This window comes from Alligator mississippiensis, chromosome 15 (genome assembly GCF_030867095.1).
Source record: "Alligator mississippiensis isolate rAllMis1 chromosome 15, rAllMis1, whole genome shotgun sequence".
Classification (NCBI taxonomy): domain Eukaryota; kingdom Metazoa; phylum Chordata; order Crocodylia; family Alligatoridae; genus Alligator; species Alligator mississippiensis.
Genome location: NC_081838.1, coordinates 9,586,171 through 9,599,057, shown reverse-complemented (window position 1 = coordinate 9,599,057; position 12,887 = coordinate 9,586,171). Strand labels below are relative to the sequence as shown.

The 12,887-nt window shown below is 44.8% G+C and overlaps 1 protein-coding gene across 1 annotated transcript; it reads right to left on the bottom strand.

The window, feature by feature from the left end:
• Nucleotides 1-3,233: 3,233 nt before the first annotated feature.
• Nucleotides 3,234-12,072, bottom strand: LOC102558561 (keratin, type II cytoskeletal 5). Its single transcript, XM_019481094.2, has 9 exons — nt 11,386-12,072; nt 9,700-9,908; nt 8,856-8,916; nt 8,667-8,762; nt 7,698-7,862; nt 6,864-6,989; nt 5,661-5,881; nt 5,136-5,170; nt 3,234-4,539 (listed from the first exon to the last, which is right to left on the bottom strand). Exons 1-9 carry the CDS (start codon nt 11,986-11,988, stop codon nt 4,187-4,189), a joined length of 1,869 nt encoding a protein of 622 aa, XP_019336639.2. The 5' UTR covers nt 11,989-12,072; the 3' UTR covers nt 3,234-4,186.
• Nucleotides 12,073-12,887: the final 815 nt, after the last annotated feature.

The following is a 12,887-nucleotide window of genomic DNA, read 5'->3' as shown; positions in this document are numbered from 1 at the left end:
TGATGCTGCTTTTACATAATACAACCATATTTTCTACAGGGGGGTGAGTTAGGGCACCCAGGGCAGGTGTGCAAACTGACGGTTGCTTTCCTCTCTTGTATTTTCTTGAGGATTAACATGCTCTGAACTCTTTATCAGAGGATGATTTTGCTGCTGAACAATGAGCCCCTGAGCTGAGAGAGCAGTCATTTGGACTAATTTCAAGGGGAACCTTTCTGTAGCAAAGGGTCAGCTTCATGAAGCCAGAGCCTCAAGGTTTAAAGGTAGACAGAAAGAGAACCCCTCTTCTGCTTTCAAAGGATTGGCAGTAGGAAATTCTAGGGATGGGATTGTACTCTCACCTGGGGTTTGAACCACCTCTAGACATGGGAAGGTGCAACCTAGAGCACAATTTTGCAACAATCTCCTCTTTCGAAAATGGATGAAGCAGAACTTTAAAACCCAAATGCCCTGGAAGTTCAGAAAACTTGAAATCCAGACTAGGATTTAGGATTTTGTTGATCCCATTGTATAAAAATGCCAAAGTGATTTAGGAGCCTACATCCCATTTTCAAGCATCATTGAAGCCAGATTTGCAAAGCTGCCTAGGTGGGTAAGATGTACATAGACACTGACAGGTGTATCCAAAGGTATCTAAGCAGATGAGGTATCTAACTCTCAACATTCATTAAAACTCAAGTATAATTCTTGTAGGCACTTTTTAGCCTTTTTGAGTGTCTAAATATATTTGGAAACCTGTTCTTTAGTGGGTTTCCTTGTTGGGTGCCTGGCACCTCACTGATGTGGGAACCAACACTGCTGTTTCATGAGGTGGCCCACATAGCCTGGTGTTGACTTGCCTTGAACTGGAATCCCCTGGTGTGGTACTAGGGATGCCAAAGTGGTATAGAAATGTCCCTATTCTTCACAGAGTACATGAATTTTAGGAACCTACATCCCAAGTTGGTGCTGAAAGTGGGATTTTGGTCTGCCATCACCTAGACCCTTATGAAAGGTTCACTGCTTGTCCAGTCTCTGTGGCACTGGGAAGATGCAGGTATAGAGCACTAATTCCTGTCTTGAATGCCTGCCAGCTCCTAGCTTTGTGGCACTTGCCTGTCCCAAGCACCAGCCCAGGTTTAATCCAGACAGTACAATGGATTACAATTGGTGTTATAGCCACCACTGGGGCTGATTGTGCTGTGGTTGACCAAGCACAGAAGCCAAAGACTAGAGGATCAGGCAGCATCTCCCCTGTGCCAGAAGGTATCACAGGTGCGCCAAAATCAAGCTGTCTCTCACACAGTTACAACACACCATGAGTACCCACTGACCCGCTCCAATCCACGTGAAGGCAAAGGGGTAGGAAAGCTGGAAACAATCAAGGATGATTCTCTTCCCTCTGTATCCTAAAGCCATATCTTGTGCAGTCGGGATTTTCTCTCTCCTCTGGCATGCTCACACAAATCATTGTCCTGGAGCTGCTGGAGCCAAGTGCCATGGGAGAAGGGTGCCCTTTTCTTATCTTTTGTTGCCATAAACAACTCTCATTTAGCATGGGCCAGGGACACAGCCCATGCTTTATAATAATACTGAACTCGATGGGGAAATCAAAGCTGTCTCACGGATAGTATCAAGCAATGGACTCCTGGGCTTTTTTCTTTGCATGTGAAAAATGCAAACGGCTTATCTTGCTGGGATCCCATGACCCCAGCTGACTTCCTGCCCCTGGGGCCGGGGGGCTGGACTGGAAGATCTGCTGAGGTCCCTTCCAGCCCTGATGTCTAATGTCTATGAAATAAGAATGAGACCCCCTCTGCATTTAAGTTATGGATGAGAACATAACAGCATAAGAACCGCCATGCTGGGTCAAACCAATGGTCCATCTAACCCAATATCCTCTCCGGAAAGTAATAATGCTTTAAACCAGGGGTATCAAACTCACTGCAGGCCATGGCCTGCAGCTACAAAACCTGTAGCTACAATGATAGTGAGTCCAGTGGTTCCAGCAGCAGGTCCAGCGGTGCAAGCGAAGCTCTGCTGGGGTCTATCAGGGTCCTGGCACCGTGACTTCTGCAGCAGACATTGCCCCCAACTTCAGTAGCCTGCCAGTAGCCTAGTGGGCCAGATGAAATAGCTCCACTGGCCAGATTTGGCCTACGGGCCATGTGTTTGACATCCCTGCTTTAGAGGGAGAGGGTATGTATAGAACATGTCTAATACAATCCAGCCCCTGGCATATTTTCCCTGGCATCAAACTTCCAAATAAGTCATCTGCTGCCTGGCTATTTTTATTGCATCCATAGAAGACCTACCTGAAGAAATGCAATATTAACAACAATTCCCAAGAGATTCAAGCACTGAAATGTCCTCATGGCACCGTGATGCACAACAAAGCATTGATCATTTTTTACCAAACTCACCTCACTATGGAAGCAGATAAATGAGAGAGACAAAGGGAAAGAGATGTGACCTGGCATCACCAGGATCTGCTCCTTCCTCCTGAAACTATTTGCCACATCTGCAACTGAACATGCAGCTCTCAGGTCATCCTCCACAGTCATCTATAGACTCATCGATGATGTCCCCATTTATTGTAAGACGGTCATCCTCGTTCTGCAGGACTGCCACTACCATCAGTAATTTCAGCCTTGGCCAAAACAAGCCATGCAAATACACAGAGATGGTAACCAAAATCTGTGCACCTAACGGACAAGGCATCAGGCTGATCCCCCAGAAGGTCACTTATTCAAATTCTTTTGGGGAAAGTCTTAATAGCAAATATTCCTCTCCACCTCAAGGGATCACAAGCAGGGAAAGAAGACATGACTGTACTGGCTTCATCCCTGCATACAGATCAATCTTAAATTTAAAAAAAAGAAAAGATTGTGTCCTGTATTACCACGGTGGCCTTTAAACCTCTGGACACAGCAATCCACCAGATCTCAGCTGGTATAAATCTATGTAGCCCCATTCACTTCACTGAAGTCACACTGCTTTATGCCCGCTGAAACCACAGCTGCTCATCAGGCAGAAAATCCAGGTCTCAAAGAGTTAATAACCATTTCCCATTTTTTCCCCACCCAGCCCATGTTTCGAGTAGGTTCAATGAACACCAACAATAATGAAGGAAATGACCAGTGCATACCCTCATTCACGGATCGTGGTCTAATTCCAGGTTTGAAACCAGTGCAACAAAAGACCAGTGAGATAAGGCAACAGCTTGGTTTAAAGACTCAGTCATGTGACACTGGTGACGGTGACACAATGCAGTTTATTGGCAATGCAAGAGGAGCATTTAACCATGAGCAAACAACAGTGTTACATGTTATGTACAAGGCACAACCGTGGGCCGTCAGAAAGCAAGCAAGCAGACAGGCATTTACTCAAGCCATGGTGTGGGCTAACTTCACGGGGTGGGAAGCCAACGCAAGATCTATGCACCATGCACATTCGTTATCATCCAGCGGCAGCACAACGTGATTTTTTTGTGTGCTGGATGTCTGTTCCCTGCTCGGACAGAGCAATGGACTTGCCGCGCATTCCCCGACTGGAGAAAGGCCACATTGCTTTACTGGCTTCAACAATGACAGAGCCCTGAAATGTTGGGGAGCCAAAGAGTTGCAGCCGGTACCATGAACTCCGGGGAAAGTGGTGGAACAGAAAAACACACGGCCCAGTTCACAGGCATGGAAAGCACCTTTGGCTGCCCCTCCGCAATTAGTCTGATGGAGCTCACTTGTATCGGAGTACGTCAGGAGGCGTTCCACTGAAGTCAAGGGGTCTGCTTCTCTGTGTCCTACACCTGGAGCAGCTATTTTACACCAGTGCTGAGTGGATAGAAAGTGGTGCCTGATTATAACATCCACTTTGCACTCATTTTGCTCTGTGGTAAGATGACAGAGAAAGGAGCCCAGCTGAGTAAATCAGGCTCACTGTCAGGATCTGGGAGTAAAACTAGAGCGACCGACAGAAAAATCAGGGCCGGTATAAAGCCAAGCCATAAGGAAAATGTATCTACTCCCAGACCCATTCCAACCCATTGACTTCAGTGCAGGGATAAGCAGCATTTTGTTCTGTGATGTGAAAGGTTTTTATCCTTGTTAATGTTTAAGGATGATACATTTGGGAAAGGGGGTGACAGAAAATTGCTGCCAATCAACAGCAAACACCTGGGTACATTCAGGCATCTCTGGTTCTTTACACTTTATCTTACCATTTTCCTGCTTGATGAAGAGGATGAGACGTATTTTATGCTAGAGCTGCTTCCCCCTCCCAAGCCAAACCTGCCCCCTCCAGCACTGACCCCACTCCCACCACCACCTCCCACACTGATCCCACCGCCACTACCAGTCCCATGGCCAAAACTGCTTCCACCACCTCCAACTCCGAGACCGATGCCACCAACGCCACCGCCAATGCCGCCACCAATACCGCCGCCACCACCCCCTAGTCCAAGACCAAGGCCACTTCCACGACCTCCACCTCCTCCACCAAGGCCGAATCCACCTCCGACTCCTCCTCCACCACCTGCTATGCTGGTAGTGTTGCTGACCACAGCTGTAAAAAACACAGAGACCAATTATTCAACCAACAACTTGTGCCTCCCAAGGAGATGCAAACAGTAGCGTCAATACAGGTCCCTTCCGGCTCTATGACTCTATCTCGAAGACTGGTTGAAATGTTTCTATGAACACTGCTTTTTGAAGGAAAATTGGGTTTCAACAGGAGGAGTTTCTTCAAATTAGAAGCCTCTGCTTCAATTTTTCTTCCAAAACCCCCTAAAATATGTGGAAATCAAAATATGTCCACCTGGAAACACCACTGCATTGATTCGTGGGAGTTGCAATTTGACTTCCTCAAATCCCAGCTCTCTCTGATGGACTAGATGCCCCAATAAGACTATCTCCTATCAGTCCCCACAGCCAGGGACTCCATGATGTGCAACCTTCCCTCACCAAAAAACGGGGATCCTGGTTCATGATGGGAAATATATTCCAATCCAGGAGTCCAACCTATAGACTGGAGGCATCTGAGTGTTAATTCCCCGAGGCACTGAGATGGCATTGCTTCTTTGAGGACTGGCAAAAATGAGTTAGGTTTTCAAGTGTTTCCCTAAAAACACTAAAGTGAAGGGGAATCTTTGAGATACTCACAGATGCTCACAGGATCCATGTACTCTCCAGACATCCTGTTGGGGAGAAAAATAGTGAAACAACTGAATCATCTCTCATTACTAGGCAGTGAAACTTGGGGGCTTGAGCTCTCATCCAAAAGGGGCAGCATAATTCTCATCGATACTAATTATCATTAGATTTCCAAAGCAGACAGATTTACAAGGGTTGTACCTGGTGCCTGCTCCCCTGGTTACATCCAGTTTTTTTTATCTAAGGACTGTCTACTATAAAATTCAAAAACAATCCTGCATTTTCAATAGCCGGCACACCATGCCTGACTATTTAACTCAAAGGACAAACCAAATGAGTTAGATCCGCTATTTGTATGTCACTGGTTCCTATACTGGAACACTTTCAGTTTGCAACATATTTTGCTGAAGAACAGCCTTGTGAGGTAGGGAATTATTATCCCGGGTACAGCAAAGACAGAAGAGCTATGTACATTTGTACCAGCTGAGGGCCTGGCCCCATAGTTATTACACTATACAGATCCACTGCACCCACCGGCATTCCTCTCCTTCCAGCAGAGTCCTGTAAGTGGCAATCTCAATATCCAGGGCCAGCTTGACGTTCATTAGCTCCTGGTAATCCCGCAGAAGATGAGCCAGTTCATCTTTGGCTGTTTGCAAGGCATTCTGGAGATCAGAAAGTTTAGCACGGGCATCTTTAAGGGCCATCTCTCCACGCTGCTCCGCATCGGCAATGGCTGTTTGCAGCCCGGCAATCTGCAGGGCAAAGAACATGAGGTTCTAGTTTTGATGCTAAGCCATAAACTCAGTGGATTTCTAACTTCCTGGGTTTGTCTTCCTCTTTGTCAACTAAAAGGAAGAATACATGAGTCCCAGTCTTTCACCCAGGTCAATCCAGCTATGGTAGGGGTCTATGGAGTATCTCGAAAGGGTTGAAAGACGTTGGATTTTCTGGTGGGACTTGTCCTATGGAAGTACCCGAGTGACTCAACAGCCCATGTTCTCCAAAGTGGTCTGAGCACCTGGAACCAGATTTTCAAGGATGTATGAAAATCGAGGGGGATTTTACAAAACACCACGGCAGATTAGGCACCAAAAATCCCGCTGATAATGCAACTGCCTAAAATGAAGCAACACTGATGTATATAAGCTGAGGGAGTCACGAATCCAAGTTGGCTTCAGAAAAATCACTTCAGGTCCCTCCTGCCTAAAACACTAATTTTCAACCTTTTTTGAATTTACGGACCTCTACAAAATTGTGAATGGAAATTTGAAGTTTCAAATGGAGGTGCATTTTAATGATTTTTTAAATTTTAAGTGCGGGGATTCACATACATTTGATTGATCATAGTCATCTTTCTTAGACCCCTTAGACATAGTCTGTGGACCCTCAGAGGTTCATGGACCACAGGTGGAAAACCATTGGCTTAAAATTGGTTTTTCAAAAATCCTGGGGTTCTTTCATTTGACTCTTGATTTTTTATCTTTTCTCACACTCTGGGGGACACTTACCTCTGAACTCGTGAGAAGTAAGAATTCTACATTTAAAATAAAATGAAAAGTGAGAGTCTTTTAAAATAACATGATCTCACAGTAGCTGGGACATTGAGAAAAATGCCAAGTTTTGCAGGGGTTGGTAACACCGCAGTTCCATTCAAGATGGAAAATCATAGAGCCACCAAACTCATGAACACAGAGCAAGACAAATGTCTCGATTCCACATTAAGGACTTTCCCACCTGTTTTTTCACACTCTCGATTTCAGCCTTCAGCCTCTGAATTAACCGAGCCAACTCCGAAATCTCATTCCTGGTGTTCTTCAAGTCATCCCCATGTGTCATGGCTGTGGTCTGAAGCTCTTGAAACTGAGCGCCAAAGCAATACAGACAGTATTAAACATTTTCATACGAAAACTCCCAAGAAAGTATTTCAAATTTAAAGCATTTCGCCATTTAAACGCTGGGACAATTCCCATGCAACTGTCAATTTGCTGTCTACCACGTTATTGAAATGTATGAAGCTGTTGCCATTTTTCTACATATTTTTACATTTTAATAGAAGAAGCTAAATAAAAAAGTGGGAGAAATACAGCCCCCTTAAATTGCTATAATGGTCACATTCAAATCAAATTTACTAGTAATCATGCAATGTTTGAACAAAGGATTGTAAGTAAAAAACTTCCCAGGCACCCAACTGACAGGAGCACCAAAGTCATATTTTCAAAACGGATTTGCTAAGTGTACAAGTCTCGTTAGCAGTCTAGGGGATTTTGGTGCCTAAGTCAGTAGGATGCTTTTGGAAATGGGTCTCTTGGGTCTCCAGGGTTGTTCCATGCTGTAAATGAACCTGGTGCTAGGACTTTCAGTTCACAAATTCACAAATCTGTGCTGGCTTTTTCATTCTGAACACTTTCTTATTAAATTTACCTACATTTCATATCTATATAACAAGAAAAAAGGTAGTATTCTTTAGCAAAGTGCTCTCAGCTCTCTGCCTGCCGCAGGTGAGATAAGACTGATGCACAATGACTCAATATACTGCCATGTACCCTCCACGTGGCTATGATGATTTACCTTGCTCTGGTACCAAGCCTCTGCCTCTGCCCGGCTCCTGTTAGCAATGTCCTCATACTGAGCTTTGACCTCAGAGATGATGCTGTTGAGGTCCAGGTCTCTGTTGTTGTCCATTTGCAGGATCACATTGGTGTCAGTGATCTGCCCTTGCATCTGATCCAGTTCCTGCAGGTAACACAGAGATCTCAAGGGGGTGTTTGCCAGGACTTAAACCCCACAGGGAGTTCACAAAGTAAATTAATGGAAAATATCCCAGAAGAGGGACTATCGCGTTCAGCATTCATGCATTTTGTTTAATCTTGCCTGATCTCCATCCACGCAAAAGCAGGCCGTCGTTTCTACATCAACCCCCCATTTCTGTCTGACCTTCTGCTGAGTTGAGAGTGGAGGATTTGACTAGATGACCTCTTGAGTCTTCTCCCTACCCTACTTTTATGGGATTCTGTGATTCTTTATTTTACAAAGACATCAAATCTTCTTTTCAAGATCTCAAGTGATGACGGTTCCTCCTAGGCCCTCACTCAGTGGTGCTAAGGCTTCATGACCCTCCTTGTGAAAATGTTACATCTTAGTTTCAATCTGAAATTAGCTGGCTTCTGCTTTCAACCACTGAGGCTCATCACGCTCTTGTGCTAGATTAAACAGCTCTTCTATGATCAGAAATATCTCCCCCTTATAGATACTTGGAGACCATGATCAAATCCCTCAACTTTTCTTGACTACATGGAATAGATGGAGTTGCTTCGTCTCTCTCTCTAAGCCATGTTTCGCAAAGACTGAATCAGACTTGGAGGGTTTTTTTCCAAAGTCCTTTCTAATGTGTGGACCCCAGACCTGGACACCATAATCCAGGAGGTGAAGTCACTGATCTCCTGCATAAACCACAAAGCACAGTGAAGAGTCTCTTAACTTTGCCCCTGGGAAAAAGGCAACACAGACCATGGCAAGGCAACAAATAAGGACACTTACAGCCTTGAAGAGCATTCTCAGGAAGTTTATCTCATCAATGAGGGAATCCACCTTCACCTGAAGCTCTACCTTGTTCATGAAGCTATGGTCCGCATCCTAAAACAGCATAACAGACAGACAGAGAGATGGTGCATGTGGGGAGGGATAGATGGATAGATGCATTATTAATGTCATTTGACGATTGCTCACCTTTTTGCTCATCACAAATTCATTCTCTATAGCAGTTCGCCTGTTGATTTCCTCTTCGTACCTGTTGGGAAAAGAGCCATGTTTGAATGACAGCTTCTAGGCTGGTTGGAATGACTACAGAGAGGACAGGTAAGGATATATATATATATATATATATATATATATATATATATATATATATATATATATATATACATACATACATACACATACACACATATCTATCACATATATGTATGTATGTATCAGTTAAACATGTTTTATTGATATGTTACAATTTTAAAGTAATTTGGAAGCCTACCAGTGCCTCAATCACTATAAAAAAATAAATCTTAAATACCTATATATTTTGGTGTTAGACCAATAGATAGATAGATAGATAGATAGAATATATGGGGCAAGATAGACAGATATATAGACAGACAAGAATATTGTATAAATAATAATGAGTAATAATAACGAGAGACAGCACTGCACATTGATGGTATGAGCTCAGGTTCCTGCAGCCTACCAATATAGAGAAAGAAAAAGAGAATATGCTGTTTATTTTTATAAGCGATATAAATCTAATTGTTTTCCAGGGAGGTAATGAGAATGCCTTAAAGTGCAGGTGCGAATTATAATATACACATGGGTTATGATGTTAATTATGACCAAGAAAATTCACATGAAAGTGGAGAACATTTTACTAGCCTTAAGTACTTGAATTAACTACTCATCTTGCTTTCATGGTTATGAAAATTACTCTGCTATTGACCACAAGCCAGAATCCCTCCAGGACATCTATAGAAGGTCTTAGCCACAAAACCTCTAGCCATTACATAAGTCCGGCTTTCATACTTACTTCTTGTTGAAGTCTTCAACAAGGTCCTGCAAATTCCTCAACTCTCCCTCCAGCTGCCCCCTGCTACCCAGCAGGTTCTCAAGCTGGCGCTGGAGGTTGTTGATATACGCCTCAAATATGGGCTCGAGGCTGACCCGAGTGGTCGTGGTGCCTTGCAACAGGTCCCATTTGGTCTCCAGCACCTTATTCTGCTGCTCTAGGAATCGGACCTGAAACCCAACAGGCAAAGAAGATGTTAGCTGCTGCAAAACGGCTCCATCTCATGGAACCGGACTCGTGATGGGCTAAGGTGACTGGAACCGGCTCCACTGACGTCCGTGGAATGACTGCTCATTGTGGGAGAAGAATCGACAGCCCTTCTCAATTCTGCTTGTGAAAGCAAGGAAAAAGGAAGCTATCACATCCAGATGTGACACTGCCAGATCCCCAGCTGGTACAAGTGGGTACAGCTGCACAGAAGCCTATGCAGCTCTGCTGATTTGCCTCAGCTGAGAGCAGAATTTGAGGCAGTGCCACAAAATCATAGAAAAGGAAGGTTGGAAGGAGGTCATCTAGTCCAGGGGTGGGCAAAATGCGGCCCGCAGGCCAGATGTGGCCTGCCAAGCCATTCTATCCGGCCCCCAGGGCCCCTAAAAAATTTAGAAAATTAATATCAATCTGCCCTGGGCTGCCTGTCATGCAGCCCTCAATGGCTTGCCAAAACTCAGTAAGCAGCCCTCCACCCAAAATAATTGCCCGCCCCTGGTCTAGTCCAACCCTCATATAATGACAGATGATGAAACTGGCAGCAGGAGCTCAATGGGGTAGATTAATTGACACCAGCCAAGAATATAACTATACACAAGCATCCAGCCACATTATAGTGAGGGGCAGGCTATTCCAATCTAGCATGTCCGAGAAGAAAATCAAAGTTAAGGCATAACACAAGGAACATGGTTATCTCTAGCTAGCCACAAAATTACGATAGCCAGAGAGACAAAACACAAAAGAAATACACTTAAGCAGCAATGCTCTTGATTCAGTTGGATGCATATACACACAACCTTCACACATAATAAGTCCCATGAAAGCCCCTGGGAGAATTCATGTGTTTGATGTACTTAAGTACCTTGTCCACGTAGCAATCAGGACTCACAGTAGAGATGATACCTTTTATTAGCCCAACAAGATTTTTGCAAAAAAAAAAATGGTTAATTGCAAAAATCTTGTTGGTCTAGCAAAAGATCTCATCTCTACTACGAGTCCTGATTGCTTTTTCCTCTAGACCAATACAGCTACAACCTGGATACCTTGTCAAAGTAGGTCATTTAAAGATAACATTCAGCTCCATAAGTAACAGAGAGCTACACTGGGGAGGAGAAATGTATTGCGTGCAATGACAGGTGCCCTTTTATTGGTACTGTTATGAACACCTTGGGGGAAAAAATAGGTACTGTCACAGACATTGCGCTAATACTTAGGACATAGCACTTTGTGCCATAAGACCTCAGCCAAACCTGAGGTCCATATTTAGCTTGCCAGTTAGGACTGAGTGAATAGCAATTAAGCAAGGACCTAACTTGTAACCAGGATGCTGCCATAAGATGCTTCCCAGAAGGACCATTAACTCTTTCCCTTTCATCAAGGCACCAAACCTCACGTGCTCTGCAATTCCTCATGCTGCTGACACCAAGTCTGTTGTCTCACCTTGTCAATGAAGGAGGCAAATTTGTTGTTAAGGGTCTTGATCTGCTCCCTCTCATGAGTTCGCACTCTCTGGACCTCTGGGTCAATCTCCAGTTTCAGAGGCGCCAGAAGGTTGGGGTTGACAGTGACTTTTTGGATGCCCCCAGGAGGTGGAAGAGGACAGGCTAAACCACCCCCAAAGCCTCCCATACCCGGCCCGCCAACACCTAACCCCCCACCAACACTGCCTGCCCACCTTCCATATCTGCCAGGCACAACTCCCCCACCTCCAAAACCAAGTCCACCACCCAAACCAAACCCACCGCCACCAAAACCACCACCACCGAACCCACCGCCACCAAAGCCAAGTCCTCCACCATGGATGCTTCCACCGCCGAAGCTGATGGGAATACCCCTGCTTCCACCTAAACCATGGAGGCTTCTACTGCTGAAGCCACCCCCAAAGCCACCACCACCAAGCCCCACATTTCCTCTTCCAATGTGGGACAAAGAAGCTGAACTAAAGCTGCCTCTGTTACCACCAGGAACTACAGTGGCAGCAGCAGAGCGAACACTGAAACTCCGACCTCCGCCCCCAGACCTGGAACTGAACTGCTGAAACATGGTGCCTGGTTGAAAGAGTGAGTGATGAAGGAGAGCAGAGAGAAAGAAAGAGAGAGGGAGGGAATGAGACAGAACCCCTCTGAGATGGTAACCGGGGCTTTCCCTTATATAGCCTGGAGAGGCTGGGCTGGGCTGGGCTGGGACCTGATAATATGTTTAAATTGCTGATGGGTTTGGTTCTGCCTAGGAGCAATGAATCCTTTTCAACCCCACTTTCACACACCTTTGAAGTGTATTAAAGCACAGAAATTGCTTGGCTTGCAGCTTTAAGGGTATGAAACCATGTACATTACCAACAAAACCTGCTTTTTTTTTCCCCCCCTTGCGCAGAGCATTTAATGCAAAACTATTAAACAGAACCCACAAGGTGCCTCTGCTTTGAATCACAGAGGGATATTCTGCCATAACTTACTGCAGACGGGCATGTTCAAGACATTACCTTCTGTCCATCAGCAACTGGAAGCATATAAGACTGGGTGCAGCCTTGCCTTTGGTTTGACACTGCAGCCTTAAGAGACTTCGCACCCATAAAGAACTGCCCCGATGACTTCAGTGGAATCAATCAATTGCCATTAAAGCATGGGGAAGCAATATGCCGTGGTGTGCTTTCAGCTAGTGTTTCCAATGGAGACTACCAGGATAGAGTGCCCAAATATAAAGGGTATAATACATTTAACTATGGCATTTGACATGTCATTAAAAATCCCAGCCTCGCAGTTTAATCCTGAGAGTAGACAGTGCATCTATTTTGTGAGCAAAATTAGCAAAGAGAAAAACTAAAATGAACTTTTCTCGACGCTGCATTTCAGATCAGTCAAAACCTTCCTTCCTTGTATTGTGGATGCCTTTCCATTCCAATTTCAACTATTTTCCTTAACTTGCATGAAAATGAGTATTCG

Excerpts from the sequence above, each read along its gene's own strand:
- LOC102558561 (XM_019481094.2), bottom strand. The coding sequence starts at position 11,988 with ATGTTTCAGCAGTTCAGTTCCAGGTCTGGGGGCGGAGGTCGGAGTTTC. Across the intron at positions 5,882-6,863 it reads TCGAGAGTGTGAAAAAACAG|ATTGCCGGGCTGCAAACAGC; the intron begins GTGGGAAAGTCC and ends TTTGCCCTGCAG. Across the intron at positions 5,171-5,660 it reads CTGGAAGGAGAGGAATGCCG|GATGTCTGGAGAGTACATGG; the intron begins GTGGGTGCAGTG and ends TCTCCCCAACAG.